Source organism: Nicotiana sylvestris, chromosome 4 (assembly GCF_000393655.2).
Source record: "Nicotiana sylvestris chromosome 4, ASM39365v2, whole genome shotgun sequence".
In the NCBI taxonomy this organism is placed as follows: Eukaryota; Viridiplantae; Streptophyta; class Magnoliopsida; order Solanales; family Solanaceae; genus Nicotiana; species Nicotiana sylvestris.
Genome location: NC_091060.1, coordinates 64,154,147 through 64,180,185, shown reverse-complemented (window position 1 = coordinate 64,180,185; position 26,039 = coordinate 64,154,147). Strand labels below are relative to the sequence as shown.

Genomic DNA, 26,039 nt, shown 5'->3' with positions numbered 1-26,039 from the left:
GCACACTTCAAACAAACTGTAAGATAAGCATTGGGATTACAACCCTGAGGTAACCCAAACAAACTAAAAGAAAATCAAAATAAACTACCAAGACTCCTTTCGAATGGGGAGAGGAATGACTTTCCAATTATTAAGCTTTGTTTCTGGCCCAACGAATTGAACTTCTGCGTTGCTACACCCTTCTCCGCTTTCCAACATATTCACATCATTAAACAATTTCTCGAATCTTTCAATTAATTCCTCCTCAGGATTGACCCGGGATTTAGGAATTGTTGTTATCGGGCGATTTTTAGCACCGGTCTTGACAAAAGACTTTGATAGATGTGGGACTGGTTTTGGAAGATCCCATGCCTTTTGTTTCAGCTTTCTGGCCTTTTTCACGTCGGTGATAGTGGGTATGAATCCCAAACCAAAGGTTCCCCAGTTCTCGGGGAGAGATACTGGTTGTATAATTCCTTGCAAAGATGAGCCCAGACCTTTGTCGGGTATAAAACCATTTTTTAACATTTCATAGGCTACCATGACTGATGCAGAGGATATCTTTGGATTCGGAAGGTACTTCCCCTCTTGAATTTTCTCTACCGACACTGTGTCGGACACTTGGTATACCCATGGTCCCTGGTCATTTTCTGTTCCCTCGACTGGTACAATGGTACTGCTATGAGCATTTAAAATTTCTTCTCCATGCACAACTATTTCTTGATGATCCCATTCAAACTTGACCGCCTGGTGTAGTGTTGACGGGACTGCTTTAGCAGCATAGATCCATGGTCGACCTAACAACAAATTATAAGAAACAATTATGTCCAGTACTTGAAACTCCATTGTGAATTCAACTGTCCCTATTGTCAGTTCCAACACTATGTCACCAAATGAATCTCTGCTTCCACCGTCAAATCCCTGTACGCAAATGCTATTCTTCTGGATCCTCTCCTCTTTGATTTTCAATTTGCTTAAAGTGGAGAGAGGGCAGATGTTTGCACTTGACCCGTTGTCAACCAATACCCGGGTTACTACAGAGTTTTCACATTTCACGATGAGGTAAAGAGCTCTGTTGTGCTCGGTACCTTCCACAGGCAATTCATCATCAGAAAATATAATTCTGTTTGCCTCAAAGATTCTGTTGGCTATTCTTCCCAAATGATTTACAGAGATTTTTTCAGGAACATGAGCCTCATTCAGGATTTTCATCAAAGCCAGATGGTGCTCCTCTGAATGGATCAGTAATGACAATAATGAAATTTGAGCGGGCGTCTTTTTTAGTTGATCCACAACAGAATAATCATGGAGCTTCATTTTTCTTAAAAACTCTTCCGCTTCTTCTTCCGTCACAGCTTTCTTTGTTGGTGTTGGATTATTTTTAGTTTTTCTTAACTCTTCGGGAGTAAAACATCTTCTCGAACGAGTCAAGCCTTGTACCTCACAGACTTCTTCCTTGACTTCTTTTCCCTTGTACATTACAGTCACCCATTCATAGTTCCATGGAATAGCTTTGTTGTTGATCACTGGTAGCTGGGTTACAGGTTTGATAATAACCCGATCTACACGGGCTCCCTCCACGACTATAATGGGTTTACTAGCAACCCCTGGTACTATCACTTTCAACCTTTCTTGCTTTGTGGCAACCTTGCTCGAAGACCCCTTCTCGTCTACCACAGATGGTTCATCACCATTTCTACTCTCTTTAGGTACCGACTTCTCCTCTGTTAACTGCTTATCTGGCTTGGCTTCATGAGACTTGATCATCATGACAGTTTGTGACGGCTTCTTTGTCTCCCCATCAGCTTGTATGATTTCTATAATATTGGCCTCTTGATGGGCTGGCATTGGATTTCTATTGATATTGGGAGCTTCGGGGGTTTGAACCTCAATTTTATTAGTATCAATCAGTTCTTGTATTGCATTTTTCAAATGCCAGCATTTCTCCGTATCATGGCCTGGTGTACCGGAGCAATACTCACAGCTAATGGTGTAATCCAGATTCTTTGGAGGAGGATTGGGTAGCTTGGATTGTATTGGTCTTAGCATGTCCAGCTGTCTCAGCCTGTGGAACAGACTAGTGTAAGACTCTCCCAATGGAGTGTAGGTTTTCTTTTTCTGTTCCCTTTCTCCCCTGAATGCTGGCCTAGGCCTGAAACCTGGTCCGGGATAGGCTCGTGGGTAAGTACTTAGTATTGCAGGAGCACGCCAATTGGCGTGAACAGGTGGCTGATTGTATGCTTGAGCATGGTTAATGGAAAAATGAGGCTCCGAAGGGTGATAGTAGTGTTGGGATGAATCGTGGTGGTAAGTTTATTGGCGAGGTCGTTGTTGATTATAGTAAGGCGGTGAACCTCTGGGTCCTGACCAAATTCCTGAATCAATTACCGCTGCTTCCTCCCTCTTCTTTCTTCCGATTCCTCCTACCCCGTCTTGAATAGCTTGAGTAGTCGCCTTAATCGTTGAATAGCTCATGATTTTATTTGTCTTGAGGCCTTCTTCCACCATACCTCCCATCTTCACCACTTCGTTGAATGATTTCCCAACCGCTGAAACCAAATGGGCATAGTAAGTTGGTTCCAAGGCTTGGAGGAAGTAGTCTACCATTTCACTCTCCTTCATAGGAGGATCCACTCTTGCTGCCTGTTCTCTCCACCGAAAGCCATACTCTCTGAAACTTTCATTGTGTTTCTTCTCAAACTTTGTCAAAGATAATCGATCTGGGATGATTTCCAGATTGTATTGGAAATGGTATGCGAATGCCTGTGCCAGATCATCCCAGGTGTACCATCTCCCATGGTCCTGGCGTGTATACCACTCCAAAGCTGATCCGCTTAAAATTTGACTGAAGTAAGCCATCAATAATTCATCATTTCCCCCAGCTCCTCGCATCTTGCTACAGAAACCCCTTAAGTGGGCTACTGGGTCGTTGTGCCCATTGTATAGGTCAAATTTGGGCATCTTGAAGCCAACTGGTAATTGTACATTTGGGAATAAACATTGATCTTTGTAGGCCACACTGACCTGTCCTCCTAACCCTCGCATGTCTCGGAATGATTGTTCTAGGCTTTTGACCTTTCTGAACATCTCTTCTTGTTCAGCATTTTTGACTGGTTTGTCGATTTCGGTTGGGAGGTCAAAATGAGGAGCAGTTGAATGGATTTCGGAGGCTTTGAGGGTGGGCTCCGGGGGTAATATTGGTTGTCCTGGGCCTGGAATGTAGGCTCACTAGGAGATTTGTGAAATGTAGCCGGGGGAGGTGCTACGAAAACAGGAGTCACAAGTGGAGGAAAGTATGGAACTGGTTTCGGAGGTGGAGACTGCGGTGTCTGAGAGGTGGTGCCTCGGTAGTGCTGGTAAACGGGAAAATTTGGGGATAATTCAGTGGTAATATTATCCTGAGTTTGGGTCATTGATGGAGCAGGGTTAGTTGGGTAAGATGGGGGTAACTGTCCTGTAGACCAGGCTTGGTACATCTCAAGCATTTGCTGCTTGAGTTTAAACATCTCTTCTTTCATTTTCCCGACATCTATCTCCTCTAGCTCAATACCTGTGTTAACATCTGGGATAGACATACTTTCTGGTATTGGTCCTTTTGATCTCGTGTGATAATGATAATATGCCAGTATACTCTTTAGAGAAACTAACTGCTTGAATTCTGGACATGAAGAAACTTGTTAGTTTTGAGAGTTTAACACATATATAATTACACGTTGAGATGCAATGCTCCTAGACAAATATCCCCTTTCTATTATGCATTTGCTCGGCCACTTGTGTCGTCCCAGCTTTCTTGAAATTTTTATTGTTACTCACTTTTATTTTATATCTTATATTCCTTATTGTGGTGGTCGAATCTTATAAAGATTGCCTACGTATCATGCCCCCGCATGAATCAGACCTTGCGTAGTTCGGACATAAGGCAAACACTTTTATTCATTATACAAAGATGGAATTACATTTGAAAACTTTAAGAAAATGGTTTGAAACACACACACTTAAATAAAAATAAAGATGCAATTCTTAACATCTCACAACATGCCCCACTTTCCACTTTTGTTGTCAATTATTGGATTATCTGCTCAATGTGGGGCTTGACCTGGATGACCTCCCAGCGTACGATACATTCTTTCCAACTCCATTGCTAGATGGCGGGCAAAAATGGGTGCATGCTCTATAAACCTTTCATAATCCATTCCTTGGCAGTTTACATAACTTTGAGAGGTATAGACCGCCAGGTCGTGAATTTGTGCCCTGAAATCCTGTAGACGTTGGTCTTGGTTCTGCAATTGCTGCTGGCGAGTGGTGGCTATATCTCTGACACGGTTTTCACGATCTAGAGCTGACTCTAATAGAGCTCGGAGTCTGGCCTGCTCTAATCTTGCCTGCGCTCTTTCCTTGTTGATGTCTGCTTGTTGATGTTCTCTGTTGCATCTTTTTGCCTCTTCTAGTTGTGCACGGAGTTGGTCTTCTGATCGTATCCAATGGTTTTTTTCCTTCTTGAATTGTGCCCTGTCTTCTTCGGATTGCCTTACTTGGCATTCCTTATTAGATCTGGCCTCTTCGTTTAATTGTTGGATTCTTTCTTTAGCTTTGCTCAACGCCCTTTCGTTTTCCGCAAGAATGGAATCATAATCTTGCATTCCTTCAAAAAGATTGGCGATGGTTTTTTTATCCTTCCAACTCCTCTGTGGTGTTTCAGAAACTCTTTTCATTTTTTGGAATCGAGCGTGAAGATTTTCATTCTCACAAGCTAGACTCTTCTTCTCGCCTTCGGCTTCTTGTGCTTGCAAATCTTTCTCCAGACTGAGGCTCCTCAGATTTTCCTTTAAGGCATGGATAGTTGCTTTGTACCCTTTTTCCTTTTCTCCCCAAATCAATCGCTCTTGGATTTTATCATTAAAGCTTTGAACATGGGGTCTTTTTGTTGGCCTACTTAGCTCGGTTTCTGGTACATCATCCACGCGAGACCGTTTCTCGAACCACCTTGCATACCCGGGATTTATTTCACCCCTTGTAGTGTCTGGGACTTGAGTATCACTTTTCAAGTATCGACATCCATTCCACATTTGCTGAATTAAAGCCTCGGGAATAGTGGCTTCAGGGTGTAATTCGATTACTTGCATACTCAAATCTTCATCATCAGGAACTACTTGGTATCTCCCTAGTTGTCTTAGAACTCTTAGTGGCGCATATGGCTGGATGCTTCTCAATCCCAATAGTAGCAAATAACTATTTGAGGTTGACATGTGTATCACTTCCCTCATCGGGAGCCATCCCAAAGTCCACTCAATTTGATTTGCCGTTAAAGCCCTTAGATGAGATACCCAGGCTTCTATCCCTTCTGGGGACTTATAATCTTTCATTCTCTCCTCATAACTCTCGATGAAATTATCATTGATTGGCTCATACTGTATGATCTTGGGTTGTTGTTGGAGATGTTCAATCACCCACATTTGCAACCAAATTTTGCATCCTTCGAAGACTTTTGCTCCTGATTTACATAAAGTCAATGCCCGATAAATGTCTGAGAGAATGATGGGGACAAGGGTGTGATTTTTCTTGGTGGTGAGGACCTGTACAACTTTTGCCGTGCGAATATCAATTGTTAGCTCTTTGTTTGGGAAGACCATGATTCCTAGAAAAGCCACCATGAAGGCGAAGCGACGGTGAATCTGCCAGGTGTCTTTGTTTTGCTTGTTAGTAAGGCCTTTCTCATGAATTTCAAATCCATCTGGCTTTCCGAACCTTGAATACAAGAAGTTGAAAGAACAACATCCATTGATGACATTGCTTTTCCTGATTTGACTGCTGATGTTCAGAAGACCGAAGAATCGATGTACCGAGGGAGCCTTTGTGAATATCAGGCTTTGATTTCTTAGACTTCCGTCAAAACCAGCATATCCAGCTATCTCCTCTAATGTAGGAGTAAGCTCGAAGTCAGAGAAACGAAAGACATTGTGAACAGGGTCCCAAAAAGTTACTAACGCCGCAATCAGATCATCACGGGGTTTAACTTTCATAATATCCGTGAGATTTCCCAAATGCTTGACGACCCATTTTTGACCATCTTCGCCTAATTCATACCACCACATTTGAAGCTGAAATAGAAACTCTTCTGTATTCGTGGATGGGGGGTTTTGTGTGGACATTTTGTATCTGAAATTTAATTTTAATAAAGTCAAAACTCATTTTGAAAATATACACTAAAAAAAATTATTTTCAATTTTTTATTCATTAAATACTTTTATTTCAAGATTTAAAACTATTTTTTGGGAATTTTTAAAACAACCCATTTTATTCCTCGGTTCTCACCATGATTTCATTTAAGCTGGTCAATAAGCATGTTCGAGGCAAATGAATGCACAGGTAGCAAGTAGGATGCATCAGGATGGTCTTTTTATTTCGGGTTCACCTGTCCTAGACAGACCCAACCCCTGTGTTGAGTCTCCAAGGCCAAATGTACATGATGCAAATAGACGTTCCTACTAGGGATCCGGTACATGGCTGAGTTATTCTAGGTGAAAAACCTGAGGTTGATTGTTCTAAACCTGGCTTACCCAAACGGACAGTTTGAGCCGAAGCGGGGGCAACGTACCGGGAGCACGAAAGTCTACCCGGCCTAGTTACTTGTCCCAACTTCGTCTTATTTGGTATGACTTTAACAGAAAGGTGGGCCACGCGCACGTGTGCACCATAAATTTAGAAGACTCAGAAAGAAGGGGGTTTCGTAGCAGTTGTATATATTCATAATTCAAATATTATTAAAGCTGTAAAAAAAAACATTTAACATATTAGCATATAAACAGTTGAAAATCATATAGTAAATAAAGCCAATTATCACAGATATTTTAAGCTCGAATTCTTTAAACCCTGAACCAGTGGTTCTGGGTTACAGTGGTACCATCCCGAGCAGAGTCGCCAGAGCTGTCGCACCTCCTTTTTCCGCACCCGCAGGGCGCGTAGGGAGTTTTCTCCAATTGAAGGACAGTCGAAACGGGATTTATTTAATTATTTCAGAGTCACCACCTGGGATTTTTAAGGCGTCCCAAGTCACCGGTTTTAATCCCTGAATCGAGGAGAATATGACTCTGTTTGTTATTCTGCGAACCAGAAATCCTGAGTAAGGAATTCTGTTAATCCGGAAGAAGGTATTAGGCATTTCCGAATTTCGTGGTTCTAGCACGGTCGCTCAACTGTTTTTATTATTGGCTTAATTATCTTGATTTTACTAAATACGTTTTTATTGCATGATTTTACTACCGCTTTTACTTATTGTTTACAATTATATAAACGAATTACGCATACGTATATTCGTATTATATACCTTTCATAATTACGGGGGATCATGCCACGCATCAGGTTACGCGAACGTATCCCTAATTACGCCAAATATTCTTAATGGTATTATGGGTTTTCCACGAATTGTTTATTATATCTACACATTTTATATGAAAATCCTGAGAAATTCACATTTAAGGGATGCCTTTAAATTCTTTTAAAAGAATTCACAATTTATTAAATGTTGACTGTCGATTATAATTTCCGCGTATAAATTATATTCATCCAGACTATTCAAATTCAAAGAAAAAAATACGATTAACGCTATTTTTAGCAAATACAACATATATATATATACCAAAGAATGAATTGCATATGAAACTAAAAAAAATGATTTATGAAGGGAAGAAGTATTTTTGAACAATTTTTCATTATTTTTATTTAGTGCAAATTCTATTTCTACTTTCCATTGATATAAAATGTTGCAATTTGTGCTTATACATCCCATCTCATTCTCATATGCTTGTTTTTTAATCCAAAATTATAATTGCTTAGTTAATTTGTTTATAACGATAAATAATCAAATTGATGAGAAAGGGGTTATTATTCGAATTGATTCAATAAAATTGTATTACATGCAACATAGTTGTGCGCCTAAACATTCATGATATTCTAACATCGTAACGAGCTATACCAACTCACCTTACTCATATGATTATATATATACCTGTCATCATGCCATATATGAACATATAACTTATATCAATCTAAACAAAATCATATTTTTACAAGATATACTAATAATGTAACTTCTTGATACTTCCATTCTACTTTACATTTAGCTAAAGACATTACGGGATGTAATCAATGGCCCATTTTTATGACATATTCCCTATTTTGATAATTCAAATATAACTATACTAATGAGATTTCGAAATGGATAACATTATTACAAACTTTATATGAATTTCAAAATAAGGTAATTAACTTATAGCCATCGTGTTGAATTCACCACTAATTAACCAACACGAAATAAAACCGAAATTTGAACTAAAGGACTTAGATGAGTAGAAAGCAGAATTATAACTCCAAACTTCATTTATTTGCCGTGTTGAAGCTTTTCACAACATGAGTATAAAAGGTATGTACCTGGAAATGAAGGTAGAAGGAGTAAATTTCAGCAGTAGCAGCAGTAACAAAATCAGCAGAATAGCAGTCTTTCCACAGATTTGAGCAATAATAAGACCCGAGGAAACCAAATGCACATTAACAGTATTCTTTTGAGAAATTTCAGATTTGAACCCAAAAAAATGCCACTAAAAACAGACCCGGACAAATTCAGAAATATGTTTCTGATTTTTCTTTTCTTCTTCTACATATGTTTCAGATTGTGTGTGCGTATGTGTGTTCTCTTTTTGTTTCTTTTTCTGTTTCCTTCTTCCTCTTCAGATTTTCATTTCTGATTTTTCTGCTTATGATTTTCCACTCTCAAATTTATCTTTTCCCTCTGTGTATTTCTCCTCAAATCTCCCTCAAAAATCTGATCTTTAAATCAGTCCCAATTCTTCCTCTCTTATACAGGTCTGCCCCTCTTTTTAGCCTACTGTCCGGACCCCTTTCTTCTTTTAAAAAAAATCAGAAAGTCCCATTAAAATCTGCTTTTAAATACTTTAAGTGATCTTATCCTGATTTTAAGCAGCCCCATTACCCTTTGTTTCCCATTATCCCATTAATTTAAAGCCATTAACATTCCACTTTCAGCCCACTATTATTATCAGATTACCTTCACTATTTTATCCCAGAAATGCCCCTGAAACCTTGATGTTATTACTGCTTTTAAACTTAAATTCAGAATCTAACAATACAGATTTTAAAATCTGTTCAAACCTGATTATTAATCTGATTTAAGACAGCTACAACTAATTCTCTTAAGTTCTAGACTGAATCTTAACTGAGAATATACTCTTTCTAATACAATGGTATCTAATCAATACTTGTGAAATTGAGTTTAAACCTAGCATCACAATAACATTACACTAAACTCAGTACAATAATTCAAACTGAACTTCAGCTTTTGAACTAAGATCAAACAAACAGGAGCATTGTCAATATACTGACAATGCCCTGAAACTTAATGTTCAGGAAACAATATACATACAACAATTATTCTGGCAGACTTATTGATTTACAAACAAGGGTGATTTAACTGACGAGTATTAACTTAAGCTGATTATCTACAACAATTGTCAACAAACAGTCTATAGAAACAGATTATTTCAATCAGTATTATCACAAACAGGAATTCATAATGTAACTAATCGACGAATTTAATCGAGTCGATTACACACATTGTGAACAAACATAACCAACAGAAACAATTCATTTATTTGATCAAACATACGGGTATGAGACAAAATGACAGAATTAATCAAACAAAAATATGAAAAATTAACAGGTTATTGCAACAAACAATTATTCATGTAGGAAACAAAAATAAATAAGAAAAATACCTCTAAATCTTTAAATTCAACCAGACTCAAACTCAACTTGGATTCGGACTTTTTGAAATCAAACAGACCTTAGTCGAAGTATTTTCCACTGAAAATACTTCGACTAAGGTCGATTAAACCTCAATCCTTCGTTTGAATTGAAAAAGATTCCAAGATTGGAAAATTTAGGGTTTCAGATCTTGGATTTTAAATCCGAACATTTCCGGGTAGATTCGAAGGGAACCAAAGACGACACAAGGGTGAGGGAAGCCTAGGGGTGATTTGGTGTTAGTTTAGAACAGATCTGGGTGAGTTCATGTTTGGCTCGAATCTTCAAATGAAGATTCGAGAAGCTCTAAGGTGATTCGAGCCAAACAAACACCGGACCCATAACGAGGCAGGCTAGGGGGTGCTATGGTGTTAACCGTGGCTTGGTTGATTTGGATCTGAGTTTGCCTCGAATCTTCAAATGAAGATTCGAGAAACTCCAGGGAGATTCGAAATCAAAGGTTATCATATTCGGATAGAGGGTGGTCAGGGGGTTCAGGGGTGTTAAGGTGGTGACCGGCGGCGTTGTTGTCGCCGGGTTTCAGGCGGTGGGGAATGAGGGCGGCTAGGGTTAGGGTGTGATTTCGGAGGGGATGATGAACAGTAGAGAGGAGAGGGGGGTGTTTAGTTAGGGGCCGGGGTAGGGGTTTGGGCCTTATATAGGGGTGGGGTGGATTGATCTCATCCGTTGGATCAATTAAGATGCACGGTTGAGATCAATTCACTTAACCAAACGACATCGTTTGGTTTAAGTTGGGGGAAAGGGGTCAGCCCGGGGGTGATATGGATCGGGTTTGGGTGAATTACTGAGGTCGTTGGATCAAGATAGAGGAACGATTCAGATTTGATAACTTAAAACGCCGTCGTTTCATTTAAGCAATGGCTGAACTGGACCGTTTGATTGAAACGAATCAATGGCCCAGATTTGAAGTATCCATACGGCGTCGTTTAGGTTTGTTCGAATCGGACCGGACATGGGGATGTTGGACTGGGCTGTGGGATTCACTTTGTTTGGGCCTGGATTTAGGTCCAGGTCCGATTTTTCTTTTTTACAACTTATTTTTTATTTTCTAATTTTATAAAAATCTTAATTAAAATTATAAAAACAAAAATTACCCTTCAAAAGATATTAATTACCTTTTAACAATTATTTAACTCATAGGCAAAACATTAATCACACAGTGGAATATTTAAAATAGAACAAATGCATATTTTTGCGATTTTATATTGAATCAATTATTAAATGCATAATTAAATCCTCGATATGCATGAAACATATATTTTTATTTTTATTTTCATTTTGTTATGACAAAGTAAACATTTACGGATATAACACAAATATTTAACAAACACCACGCAAATTCAAAAATTGCACACGAAAAGAAATTTATTTTTGATTTATTTTGGAGTAGTTTTCGTGAGGCAAAAATCACGTGCTCACAGTCACTGCTTGAATTGATGTGCAATTCGTAGTTTTGATATTGTTTGGTGTGATTTGAGGTATCGAGTAGGTTCATGTTATGCTTTAGGATTGGTTGGTGTGCTTGGACGGGATCCTGGGGGCTTCGGGTGTGTTTCAGATGGTTACAGGCCATTTCCTCATATTTTGAACTACTGGTTCTGATATCTGATTTTCTTCATCGCGATCATGACTAAAGAGTCGTGTTCGCGTAGCGTAATGTGGTGGCAGGCAATTTTGTACATCACGTTCATGAAGCTTGGGAGTTGTAGCCTTCGTGATCGCGCTCTAGATGCCGCGATCGCGTAGAAGGGGGAGTTGGTAGGGGCATTAGGTTGTTGTTATCCGCGTTCGTGAAGTATGATGGGGATTGGTCATTGCATTCGCGACTGACTTAGCATGTTCGTATAGTAGGTTTTTGGCAGCTCGACATTTTGTTCTACGCGATTGGTGTGATCCCGCGATCGCAATTTGTGTATACGCAAACCTATATAGTACTCTATTTCGAGGGATTTTGCTATTTTATCACATTTTGAGTTAGAGAGCTCGGTTTTGGGCAATTGTTTAGAGGGATTTTCATAATTTGGATTGGGGTAAGTATTGTTTACTCAGATTTGTTTATATTTCATGATTTCAACCTCGATTTTCGTGTTTGACTGATGATTCGAAATTGAGAATTTTAGTAAAACTTTTCTCAAACATAAATTGATGATTTGAAGGCCGACTTGAGGTTGGAATTAGATGATTTTGGTATGGTTGGACTCGTATCAGAATGGGTATTTTTATCAGTTTTGTCGAGTTCCGAGGTGCGGGCTCGGGGTTGACTTTATTTGGTTGACTTTTTCTATATTAGTTAAAGATCGAAGTTTTATTATCTAGAATTATTTCCTATGGCTTTTATTTATAATATTAAGTTATTTTAGATAGATTCAAACCTTTCGAAGGTTGTTTCACTCGGGAAGGGCTTAGTAGAGTATTGATTTAACTTCTTTGAGGTAAGTATCTTGCCTGGATTTGTGTGGGGGAACTACCCCGTAGGATTTGGTTTAATTGTATTATTTTAATTATGTTAAAGAAGTATACATTAGGTGATGAGTGTTTACCCAGGCTTATATGTGGAAATTGACTAATTTTCACTCTTAGGTTATTAATATGCTTTTAATTGAAGTTATTGATATGTGAAATATCTTTCATTGTCAGAGTATTTCCCCTTCCATTTCGTTGTTGAAATTATTGCATACATTGTTGTTGAGCCGTGAGCTATACTTTATCGGGATATTGGTAGTTTTGTTTTGGCAATATGGTTTCATATGTGGATATTGTGGGGATTGATTGTTATTGTGCGAAATATAAGGGTGACATTTCATTATTGTTGATTGTGCAGAGCATAAGGGTGGCATTTTACTATTGTTTATTGTGCGGAGCGGTACGGACGGTTATTGTATTGTATGAGCAAAGTGATACGGGTAGCTATTGTGTTATTGTTTGGATGAAGTGATATCGATGCCTATTGTGTTGTTGATGGGGCTAAGCGATAGGGGTGGCTAGTATGATATTGTCAATACGATGAGATATAGGTGGTTTGTTATGTTGTCTCCAATGATGGCTTGAGGATGATATATGATGGCTTGAGGGTGTGTTATTGATGAAAAAAGGGTATTCTTACTTGTTCTAATGACTTCCTCGTGTGAATCATGCATATTACGTAGTTTGTTATGTTTTCTCCAATGTGCTACTCGATGTTTATGCTATTATGTGATGGTTTGATTTGTGCCAGTACACTTGCACATGCATACACCATAACATATCATTTATACCAGTCCAGGAGGATGAAACTTCATATTCATTGATCATGTGCATATATTCTTGCATATTTATTTTCTCCGCGATATGGTTTGGACTAGTAGCCCATGACCATGCTGGACGGATTGTGATATTGAATCTGTGACCACACCAGACGGTTGAAGTTATTGGCACGTGAGTTGTCCGTGCGATTGATATTATTGGTACATGAGTTTTCTGTGTGTTATATTATGGCACAGGGACTTAGTCGTGCGAGGGTGGTTGATAATGTAGGTGCGAGATGACATGTGTATGATATCCGTGATTCATGACTTGAGATTTGTAGTTATGAGGTGTGGTGCCTCGGGGTGACTCTTGTTTTAAATCCCGTGTTGGAACATTTTTCTGATTAGAACTGTCATTGTTTTTTTAATTGCTTTCACTTGTATTTTATCTTTGCTTTGATTATTTCGTTGTTTTATCACATGATATCTCTTTGTGCCATTTATTTATTTATTTTATTTTTTGTTGTTAGCGTTATATTAATATTCTGCATAGGTTATTTGATTAGTAAGTGTCTTGACTTGAGCTTCGTCACTACTCCATCGAGGTTAGTCTTGATACTTATTAGGTACCGACTATGGTGTACCCAATACTGCACTTCTGCACATTTTTGGGCAAATCTAGGTGTTGGAGGCTATAGACCCAGGAAGTGTTAGCTTCTTGATCGCGAAGATTCAAGGAAAAGCTTCCAATCGTCGAAGTCCCTTGGAGTCTTTTCCTTTTTATTATATTGTTAATTCTCTATCCGAACAGTATTATATTGTATTGTATTTTGAGATATTTCTATGTATTCAAGTAGAGTTCGTGACCCTGTACTACCTAGTCTTGGGAGGATTATTGTAATTATTGCCGCGTAGGCTTGTATCACCTTTATTTTGATATTTATATTAAACTCTGTTTAAAAATAATCATGTTAATTAGTTTAACTATTGTAAGTGGCTGGCTTACCTAATTTAGAGCCTAGGTGTCATCACGATCTTTAAGGTGGAATTTTGGATCGTGACGGTAAGAAATGCATGCCACTCACTCTAAGTAAAAGCCGTCGATGCCAAACTGAGAACAAGTTCCCAACATCGTGTAGAAAAAACAAGAAGAATGTAGAATGCTACTTTCAGTAGTATAGCACAAAAAATGAATGAAAGAAAGGAACACTTAACTAAATGCCTATATAGCCTTTCGCTTATACATATTGAGCTCTATGTATCGGTAAACAAAACTATACTAGGATATTGCTCATGATTTATAGACCTGTGAAACCTAGGATCTAGTACCATTTTGTTACGATTCAATATCCGTTAAATTGTAATGGTACCTAATCCAATTTGTAAGGCAAACCTACCAATACAAATACAATGTAGCGGAAGATAAACATATAAACTAAGAGACTAAATGCTCGAAAATCCAATACAGCTATTTAAAGAACTAGTGTCACAAGTCATGAGTTACTAAGATTACGAATACAATGCTGATATGAAAAATACATCATCTGTTTGACATATAGAAATAAAAGTACAAGACCATAAGCTATCATGAACAAATCATCAGCTCACAATTGAAACGCTCATATATCTTCATTACTCACCCTCAAACTCTGCAACAACACAACTCTGTTATATGCATAGATGGTGCAGATATGTAGTATGACCAACACGTCCTCAAGTATCATTGATTGTCCCCGTTAAAGTAGTGGCGAGGATTTATCGAAAATACTTATTTTATAAACATGTGTAGTTATTATATCAGTAATAATAATAATAATAATAATAATAATAATAAGATGCAAAATGCTATAATAAGATATACACAGCATATAATAATATGCACAATAGAGCATATGATATGATGCACTCTATCTCAGTTAAACAAGTCCAATGCATCAAAATGACATATAAAATGATATGCACCACTCAACATTTATATGAAATGCATTAACATGAGCCTAATATTACTAATGCATGATAAATACCCCAATTTTACATCAATCGATACTCTCCAAGTGCCAAACAACCAGAGACTCATCCGTTTCTCACAAACCTGCGGACACACTATCCGAGGTAAAACATGCGATATAGTGGTTCTAGAGGGACAGATTTATATTTGCACGCTACGCATGGCCAATTGTTACTGCATAATCCGCACGAATAGATCAGCATGCGAAATTGCATGGCCAATTCAAATTCATATTATAATCCGTATGGAAAACTCGACGTGCTAAATGAATGGCCAATTCACATGTATACCATAAACCGTATGAACTATTCAGCATGTCAAAACTATATCAACGTGTGAAACTCATATGCAAATGATAATGCATATGTTTAATGCATGACTAAAAGTTTAAATATGTAATCTGACACATGTATCAACCATAATGTTAAACTAGCATATGAAGAATGCTTATAATGTTATATTAGCATTAGAAAAATTCTTAAACAACCATGAAACAACTATTCATGAAATACAATATCTTGTCATGTTAAGCTAGCATGTGAGATATGTCTATAACGTGATATTGGCATTCGAAGATGCACCAATACTCATGTCACAGAGAATAGCGCAAGCTAAGCATGAATAGCTATATCAATATACCCACTCGAAATCGCATATATACTCGTCGCGTCGTATATACAAAATTCCCCATATACATAATGTATATTAAAAATAGGTCAATTTGAAAAATATCCCTACTTGAGGTCAAAGTTATAACTTACCTCTGTTCAAGTTATTCTCGGCGTCCGACAATTAACTTTCTCTTTACAAAACTACCCATTGATAATCAATGAAGTTAAACAAGTCCATATATAAGAATCAATTCCCTAATTTAAAACTAAAATCAAATCACATTGACCATAACCTCACGAGTCAAACTTAGATTTCTATTCTACAGAAAAAAAAAAGATGGGGAATTGATTGCTTGATATTCCCTTAAGCCGTTCGGTTTAAATAACCTTTCCAAGAAATTCAAATAAGAAAAGAATATATTTGCAAGCCTACAGAATCTCCTAATTGCCTAATTACATGGATTTGTGCATCTTTTTATATGTACATAGTATCAATTCTTACTATATTTGGTACTCCCCTCAAGCTGGAGTGTCTATGTCATATGCTCCTACAAATATCGCCAATTCTAGACCCTCGGAGTGAATGTGTAAGAACATATGCAAGGGGGTCTTTTGGGTTGACAAAACTCATAACAATCCACCCGGACTCAATCTTATGTCGAATGAAATGACAATCTACTTCAATAAGCTTCGTTCTATCATAAAAATCTAGATTTTAATATGTAACATGACTTTGTTATCACATATAAATTGCATCCGCTCATCCTCTCAATATTTAACTATTGAAGAAGTTGCCTTAGCCATATAAGGTCGCAAGTAGCAAATGCTGCATCCAAATATTCTACCCTCTACACTTGACCTAGCCACTACATCATGCTTTTTACTGTTCCAGGATATTAGATAACCTCAAATGTCATAGCACTGTTGTAATACTCGGGGACGATACTAAATATTCCCTATTTCCTTTTGCATCTCATGAAGAAAGTTCTATTCGTTATGTCTATAACTTTCCAAGTATAGTATTTAGACACCTACTACTTATCACATAGTTGTCTCACTAACTATAACAATTCAACTTGGAATTGCTACCCTCTATTTTCCTATAAGAATGTGGAGGCACCCGCTCAATCCCAACTACCTAACTACGAACAATTAGCTATCATATAACTCATTGTACCATTAATTGCAATTCTAGGGATATATCGGACCAAAAGTCCTAAATTACAATCTCATTCATCAAAGTCTTTCGACCCTAATTTGCATATCTGGATACTTGTCCTCTAGACTAGTCTCTTCCCTCATAACAAAGGAAAACATCTCATAATGCATCTGCAACATCATCACAAGCCGCAGGTCCCAACTGAGGACATGTTCCTAACATCGAGTAGGAAAGATAAGAAGAATGTCATTATACTACATTCAGTCGTATATTATTAAAAGGAATAAAAGAAGGGAATACTTTTCTAAATGTCTATGTAGCCTCTCGCATATGGATATGGAGCTCTTTATATTCATAAACAAGACTCTACTAAAATAATGCCCATGACTCGTATGACCTGTGAACCTAGGCTCTCATATAACTTTGCCACGACCCAATATCCACTAAGTCGTGATGACATCTAACCTAACTCTTTTGTCACTGTCACACCCCAACCTTGGGAGGTGTGGCTGGCACCCGATGCCCGAAGGCCCGAGCGAACCAACCATGAGATATGATCCGAAATATAATAACCTGCAGGCAGAAGAGCCCAACACGACATATATATATATATATATATATATATATATAAACTAGGCCAACAAGGCTGTAACAACAGTATAACAGCTATCCAGAAGGCCGATAGGGCGATACGAAAAATATATATATACAATGATCGCTAGTCTGCAAGCCTCTAAGAGTGTAAGACAATCTCAACAGGGCGGGACAAAGCCCCCGACATGCCCAAAACCACACATATACATCTGTAATAGTACCTATGGACTCAAAGTCAGCAACTCCGAAGAAGTGGAGTGCGAAACCCAACGCTGATCCTGGGGGTCCTACTGAGGAGGCACGCCACTCTGTCTATTCGAACCTGTGGGCATGAACACAACGCATAAAAATGCGTCAGTACGAAATATGTACTGAATATGTAGGGCGACAAGTGTAACATGAAAAATGTAATTAACAAGAGAAGAGAGATAGAGATAATTTGAATTCTGAAACTAGCCTCGGTAGGAAACTAAAATTCAACATGGATATAAATGTATGCTCATGACACCGTCGTTCACTATCGCTACTTATAATATATCACATTATATAATAATAAATCCCTCTGTGGGGCTATAATATCCATAACATACTCGGCCATAATAAAGGCTCGGTAGAATCGTACCCGGCCACGTGAAGCTCGGTAATCCCAACTGATCAGTGGTTACACAATATGTGTCATACTCGGTCGTCTATAATACGGCTCGGTAATGAAAGTAAATACATACATATACTAAATCATAAATTATATAGGTGCAATGCGAAACCAACCTTAAAAGACGTATTCTAAGAAGAGTCGAAGTGGCCTATCATCATTATTCCCCGACTATCATGGTTGTGGCTAAAAATATTTAATTTTCAACTATGAGCCAACAAGTACTAAGAACATGAGAGTTGCGTATTATGAGTACCTTTGAAGTAAATGTTACTTATTCATGATTTATATGAACGTCGAAAGGAGAACGAGTAAAAGGCTCTAGTTCTTTTTAAGCAAGGAACAAGGAAATCCGAGAATTCATAGATATCCTCTAGAGTAAGCAATCTATGAGAAAAGATCAGGTCTAAGCATCTTTATAAGTTGAAGGTGAAATAACTCGAATCCGACGAGACAATTCGATAAACGTTTATTCGAATTCTAGTCATGCCGAAAAGTATAGCGAAAGCCCTACATACCTTGTCGATGGAGTTATATACTGTTTCCAAGACCTCAAAAGCCTTAGGAATGATTTCCTACATAATACAAACCATTCAAAATCAAATTCAAGCTCATAGCTTAAATAATTCTTCATTTAGACATTTACGCGAACAACTTGTGGCCATGAATTTGTAGACTCTTTTGTAGATTAATTTTCCCCCAACACACCACCAAATTTTACTTTACTATATCTCTTCATTGACATGATTCCATACATGTCTTCACATATCCAAACAACACAATAAATCCATATAGAACAGCCCCAACAAAACAGTAGTAAGTAGTACATTCCAAGTATGAACATTTTAATAAGTAGTTCTTAGATGGGGAAAGTTTTATAATTTTATGAGCAAAAAGAAACATGTGGTTTACTAATTTATTAATCTGCACAAGTAAACAAACATAGTTAATGAACCTTTCATGTCTTCAAAGGATGAGTTGTAATAAGACTAATCCTATTATTGGGACTAGAAAACGGATAGATTCAGTTGATAATCTGACGCAGATTAGGTCCCATGTTGCAAGAAACTTTGTTCTTATGGTAGAAGTTTACAAAGATCAAAAAGGAAGTTAAATCATACCTTATGTGACCAGAATTACTCAAAATTCGAAATTACTTCAAGGCGGAGTCTTGCTATGAAAAGTGAAACACCGAAGAATTCACGATTCCGAAGCTACCATGGTGTTCTCCATCTTGAGGATGACTAAATTGTTGTTATGCTTGGCTAGATGGATGGGAGAAGTTTGAGAGGAAATCCCTAGGTTTTTGGTTCTGTTTTGGAGAGGATAAAACGCAGGGGTTCTGTTTTAAAAATTGACTTAAATAAAGAAATTTTGACTAAACCCGACTAGGCACACTGTTCCCGTAATAGTGTGCACCCCTGTACGAAAATGTTAATATCTCTCTACTCCTAAGTCGTATTAACGAACGGTTTATTGCGTTGGAAACTAGACTCATAGACCTTAGATTTGGTAGGTAGAACACACCATAACTCCAAGTATATTGAGATAAAAGGTCATCAACATTTTATCCAAATTTCAGTGAAATTTAAACTCGTAACTTGCGCGCGATCTTTGTCGAATTTTTAATCACAACTCAAACGACTTCCAATCTTAACGTATAACTATCGCATCATTTAAATATCTCATAGAAATTATCTTCCTATCGAATTATCCCATTTATAGCATGATAACGCCGAATACACAAGGTGTAACATTCTCCCCTCCTTAAGAACATTCGTCCTCGAATGTTAACGGTTAACCTAACTTCTGAATTTTTAAAATTTCGCCAGAGTTTCCCCTATAAATATGAATATCCAAAACCTGTCATCAGCCCAAACATACATATCTAAGGCCACACAGGGCTACACATCATAATAATAACATCAACTTGGCCTCACCCGACCATTTACTTATACAATAATGATAATAAGAAGGTTAGCCATAACTTAATTACCTTAACTGTCACTGGTTGATATATGTGCAACACCTGCCATGTTTGTCTCAGGCATATCACCTGAAGACTCAAATAAATGAGGGTATCTGGACTTCATGTCCTCCTCGGCCTCCCATGTCATTTCCTCTACATTATTGCTCCTCCAAAGTACTTTTACTGAGGCTACCTCTTTAGTCCGTAGCTTACGGATTTGACGGTCAAGAATGGCAATAGGTATTTCTTCATATGACAAGTTCTCGGAAACTTCAATATCCTCGATAGGGCTGATGCAAGAAGGATCACCTAAGAATTTCCGAAGCATGGAAATGTGAAATACCGGATGGATTGCTTCTAATTCTGGTGGCAGGTCAAGTTTGTAGGCTACTCGCCCAATTCTCTGAACAATCTGATATGGCCCAACATATCTAGGGCTGAGTTTTCCTTTCTTACCAAATCTCATTACACCCTTCATAGGCGACACTTTCAAGAATTCCCAGTCTCCTACAGCAAATTCCAAGTCTCGACGTCGGTTATCTAAATATGATTTCTGTCGACTTTGAGCTATACGCAACCTTTCCTGGATCAACTTTATCTTTTCTACAGCTTGTTGTACCAATTCAGGTCCTAGCAACTTTGTCTCGCCAACATCAAACCAGCCAATAGGAGATCTGTATTTCCTCCCATATAGTGCCTCATAAGGTGCCATCTGAATACCGGCGTGATAACTGTTATTGTAGGCAAACTCAATAAGCGGTAAATGATCTTCCCAACTTCCCTTGAAGTCTAAGACACAAGCTCGCAACATATCTTCGAGTGTCTGAATAGTGCGTTCGGCTTGTCCGTCGGTCTTGCGGATGAAATGTTGTACTAAGGTTAACAAGAGTACCCAAACCTTCTTGAAAAGACCTCCAGAAATTAGCTGTAAATTGGGCACCTCTGTCAGATATAATAGAAAACGGAACTCCATGTAGCCGAACTATTTCCTTGATATACAGGCTCGCATAGTCTTCAGCTGAATAGGTGGTCCTAACTGGGAGAAAGTGAGCTGATTTCGTCAGCCTATCCACAATGACCCAAATAGAATTGAACTTACGGCGAGAATTGGGCAATCCTGTAATGAAATCCATATTAATCGATTCCCATTTCCAAGCTGGAATCTCAATATTTTGAAGTAGCCCTCCAGGTTTCTGGTGTTCAGCTTTAACCTGCTGGCAGTTGGGACACTGAGCCACAAATGTGGCTATATCTTTCTTCATGCCGTTCCACCAGTATAGCTGACGAAGATCATGATACATTTTGGTTGAACTAGGATGAACTGAGTACCGAGACTGGTGCATCTCTGTCATAATTTTGCTTACGAAGCTCCCCAACATTAGGTACACACCATCGGCCTTTATATTTTATAATTCCATCATCAGATTGCTCGAACAACTGCTTCTTCTGAAAAGAGATACTCTCTTTAATTTTGACTAACTCCGGATCCTCAAATTGACGCGTTTCTACCTCAGCTACCAGTGATGACCCCGCAATATTTTGGACTACTACACCCTGGTCACATGTATCATGTAGCCGTACACTCAGGTTAGCCAATTGATATATCTCTTTAGTCATTTCTAATTTCCCAGCTTCTACATGCTTCAAGCTGCCCATGGATTTGCGACTCAATGCATCAGCTACCACATTCGCTTTGCCCGGGTGGTACAAAATATCCACATCATAGTCCTTAAACAATTCAAACCATCTTCTTTGTCTCAAGTTCAAGTCTTTCTGCTTAAATATATATTGTAAACTTTTGTGATCTGTATAGATATCCACATGAACACCATAAAGATAATGACGCCATATTTTCAAGGCAAATATAACGGCTGCTAACTCAATATCGTGAGTCGGATAATTGTATTCGTGCTTCCGCAACTGCCTCGAAGCATATGCAATAACTTTTCCATGCTGCATTAGAACACATCCCAATCCAACCCTGGATGCATCACAATATACCACATAACCTTCAGATCCTTCCGGAAGTGCTAGAACAGGTGCTGATGTTAAGCGTTTCTTCAACTCATGAAAGCTCCTTTCACATGCATCAGACCATTGGAACTTAACGGCTTTGTGTGTCAATTTTGTCATGGGAGCAGCAATAGAAGAGAAGTTCTCAACAAATCTCCGATAATAACCAGCTAAGCCCAAGAAACTACGAACTTCCGTAGGAGTTGTAGGTCTAGGCCAGTTTTGTACTGCTTCAATTTTCTGACCATCTACCTTAATACCTTTATCGGAAACGATATGCCCAAGGAAAGCCACTGAATTCAACCAAAATTCACATTTGGAGAATTTAGCATATAATTTCTGATTTTTCAAAGTCTGCAACACCACACGCAAATGATCCTCATGTTCTGCTTCTGATTGAGAATATACCAGAATATCATCAATGAAAACAATTACAAATATATCTAGAAATGGCTTGAAAACCCGATTCATTAAATCCATAAAAGCTGCTGGCGCATTAGTAAGACCGAAAGACATCACAAGAAATTCATAATGGCCATATCTAGTCCGGAAAGCCATTTTCGGAATATCTCTCTCCTTAACTCGCAATTGGTGATAGCCGGATCGAAGGTCAATCTTTGAGAAATATTTGGCACCTTGCAACTGATCAAACAAATCATCAATTCTGGGTAAAGGGTACTTGTTCTTGATAGTCACTTTGTTGAGCTGGCGATAGTCAATACACATTCTTAACGAACCATCCTTCTTACGAACAAACAACACTGGTGCACCCCAGGGAGATGTGTTGGGCCTGATAAAGCCCTTATTCAAAAGATCCTTCAACTGGGCTTTCAATTCTTTTAACTCAGCAGGAGCCATTCTGTATGGAGGAATAGATATTGGTTGAGTATCTGGAAGCATATCAATAGCAAAGTCGATTTCTCTTTCTGGAGGAAGACCAGGAAGTTCATCAGGAAATTCATTCACGACGGGAACCGATTGAAGGGTTAAAGATTTCACCTCCATATCATGCACTCGTACCAAATGATAGATGTACCCTTTCAAAATCATCCTTCCCTTAGGCGCTGCAGCATCACCTTTCCATTCAATAATAGGCTCACTTGGAAAATTAAAATGAACAATCTTTGTCCAGCAATCTACATTGGCATAACAAGAAGCCAACCAATCCATACCCATAATGATATCAAAATCAACCATTTCTAGCTCATGCAAATCAGCTAACGTATGGCGGTCATGAATCTTCACGTCACAACTTCGATATACCCGTCTAACTACAACAGACTCACCCATTGGCATAGATACCTCAAAGGAATTTTGCAACAATTCAGGCTCTCTATCCCATTTACTAGCAACGAAGGGGGAGATATACGACAATGTAGAACCAGGATCTATCAAGTCATACATATCGATAGAAAAGATGGATAGTATACCTGTAACCACATCCGGAGATGACTCTAAATCATGACGACTCGATAAAACATATATGCGATTCTACTGGCCTCCTGAACCAGAAGCTCCAAATCTTCCCCTACCCCTGCCAGCTGATGTCTGCATACTCTGTCTAGGAGGACGTACCGAAGAAGAAGAAGCCCCTGCAGATGCCGTCGGCTGAGCCATACCCCCTCCACCTGCCATCGGACAATGTCTCATAATATGACCTGGTTGTCCACATGTATAACATGCATCAGAACCCTGGCGACATGGTCCAAAATGATTTCGGCCACATCGATCACATCTAGGAAACTGAGGCCTCATCTGACTGAACTCGCCTCTAAACTGTGGACCTGGGGTCCGTGAACTCTGACCTGGACCAGAATAAGTGGTCCGATCCTGGCGCTGTCCCTGAAACTGTGGCGGTGCACTGGCTGCTGGATAAGACTGACGCCGGGGAAACTATGGCCTAAATCCACCTCGAAACTCTCCTATGTTACCTGCGAACCGCGCCTTCTTCTGCTGCCCTCTATCATGCTCTCGATTGGATCGTTGTTGCCTCTTGCGATCCTCTAGACCCTGTGCATATGCTTGAATACAGGCAATATCCATTCCTTGGTTTAGAGAAGCTGTAGTGCACTCACTTATCAAGTGTGCCCCCAAACCACTAACAAATTGGTGTACCCGATCACTTATATCAGCAACAATCGTAGGAGCATACCTAGCCAAAGAGTTGAACCGCATGCTATATTCCCGAACGCTCATATTAACCTGTTCTAAGTGTAAGAACCTATCTCGCCGGACTCTTCGAAGCTCGATTGGCAAATATTGCTATAAAAATGCCTAAGAGAACTCCTTCCATGTCACTGGTGGCACATTAGGCCCCCAAGTTTGCTTCCAAGGCTCATACCATGTCACAGCAACATCACGTAGTCTATAAGAAGTAAACTCCACTGACTCAACATCCGTGGCATGTATAATTTGTAAGGTCCGTTGCATAAGATCCAGAAAATCCTGTGGGTCAGCATTAGGATCAACCCCTGTAAATACTGGAGGATCCAAGTTGATAAAGTCTCGAACTCTCGCACTCACGGACCTATCAGCAATACCGAAGGTCTGGTGTTGGGCTTGGGAGGCCACTATTCGAGTCAGCAATTGTACAACACTCCGCATGTCTAGGTCCTGATCAGGAACAACTGGGAGAGGGACTGGAGGTATGTTAGCTCCTCTACGCCCTTCCGGGGGTGGTGGGGGTACTGCCCTGGAAGCCTAAGAATCAGCCTCATTCTGTGGCTCAAGTTGATCAACATTAGTAGGTGGCACCTGACTTGTGCCCTCTCCCGCCTCCTCATCCAACCTCTGAATAAATTTCATAGCCACTTGTTGTCTCCTAGTGTTAGGCATCACTGAGAAGGTAAACAAAAAGAGAATTAGGAATGAACACTTATGATTAGGCTCTATTGCACGATCTAGATCAAGAAGAAAGTAATAATCCTAAATGCCCAATAGCCTCATGTTTATAAGTGTGGTGCACAACACACCATAAACAAGACTCTACTAGACACGGCTTGTAGACTCCCTAGGACTGACCTGTTCTGATACCAAGTTGATTGTCACACCCCAACCTTGGGAGGTGTGGCTGGCACCCGATGCCCGAAGGCCCGAGCGAACCAACCATGAGATATGATCCGAAATATAATAACCTGCAGGCAGAAGAGCCCAACACGACATATATATATATATATATATATATATATATAAACTAGGCCAACAAGGCTGTAACAACAGTATAACAGCTATCCAGAAGGCCGATAGGGCGATACGAAAAATATATATATACAATGATCGCTAGTCTGCAAGCCTCTAAGAGTGTAAGACAATCTCAACAGGGCAGGACAAAGCCCCCGACATGCCCAAAACCACACATATACATCTGTACTAGTACCTATGGACTCAAAGTCAGCAACTCCGAAGAAGTGGAGTGCGAAACCCAACGCTGATCCTGGGGGTCCTACTGAGGAGGCACGCCACTCTGTCTATTCGAAAGTGTGGGCATGAACACAGCGCATAAAAATGCGTCAGTACGAAATATGTACTGAATATGTAGGGCGACAAGTGTAACATGAAAAATGTAATTAACAAGAGAAGAGAGATAGAGATAATTTGAATTCTGAAACTAGCCTCGGTAGGAAACTAAAATTCAACATGGATATAAATGTATGCCCATGACATCGTCGTTCACTATCGCTACTTATAATATATCACATTATATAATAATAAATCCCTCTGTAGGGCTATAATATCCATAACATACTCGGCCATAATAAAGGCTCGGTAGAATCGTACCCGGCCACGTGAAGCTCGGTAATCCCAACTGATCAGTGGTTACACAATATGTGTCATACCCGGCCGTCTATAATGCGGTTCGGTAATGAAAGTAAATGCATACATATACTAAATCATAAATTATATAGTATATGTATGTATTATGAGTACTAAGAACATGAGAGTTGTGTATTATGAGTACCTTTGAAGTAAATGTTACTTATTCATGATTTATAT

At 38.9% G+C, this 26,039-nt stretch overlaps 1 protein-coding gene across 1 annotated transcript; it reads right to left on the bottom strand.

Annotated features, from left to right (window-relative positions):
* Window positions 1-23,537: 23,537 nt before the first annotated feature.
* On the bottom strand, window positions 23,538-24,221 carry LOC138889617 (uncharacterized). Its single transcript, XM_070172948.1, has 2 exons — window positions 23,978-24,221; window positions 23,538-23,914 (listed from the first exon to the last, which is right to left on the bottom strand). The coding sequence occupies exons 1-2, from the start codon at window positions 24,219-24,221 to the stop codon at window positions 23,538-23,540; spliced, it is 621 nt and encodes a 206-aa protein (XP_070029049.1).
* Window positions 24,222-26,039: the final 1,818 nt, after the last annotated feature.

Coding starts and splice junctions, on each gene's coding strand:
- LOC138889617 (XM_070172948.1), bottom strand. CDS start 24,221: ATGCGGTTCAACTCTTTGGCTAGGTATGCTCCTACGATTGTTGCTGAT. Junction 23,915..23,977: donor GAAGAAGGCGCGGTTCGCAG/GTAACATAGGAG, acceptor AGTCTTATCCAG/CAGCCAGTGCACCGCCACAG.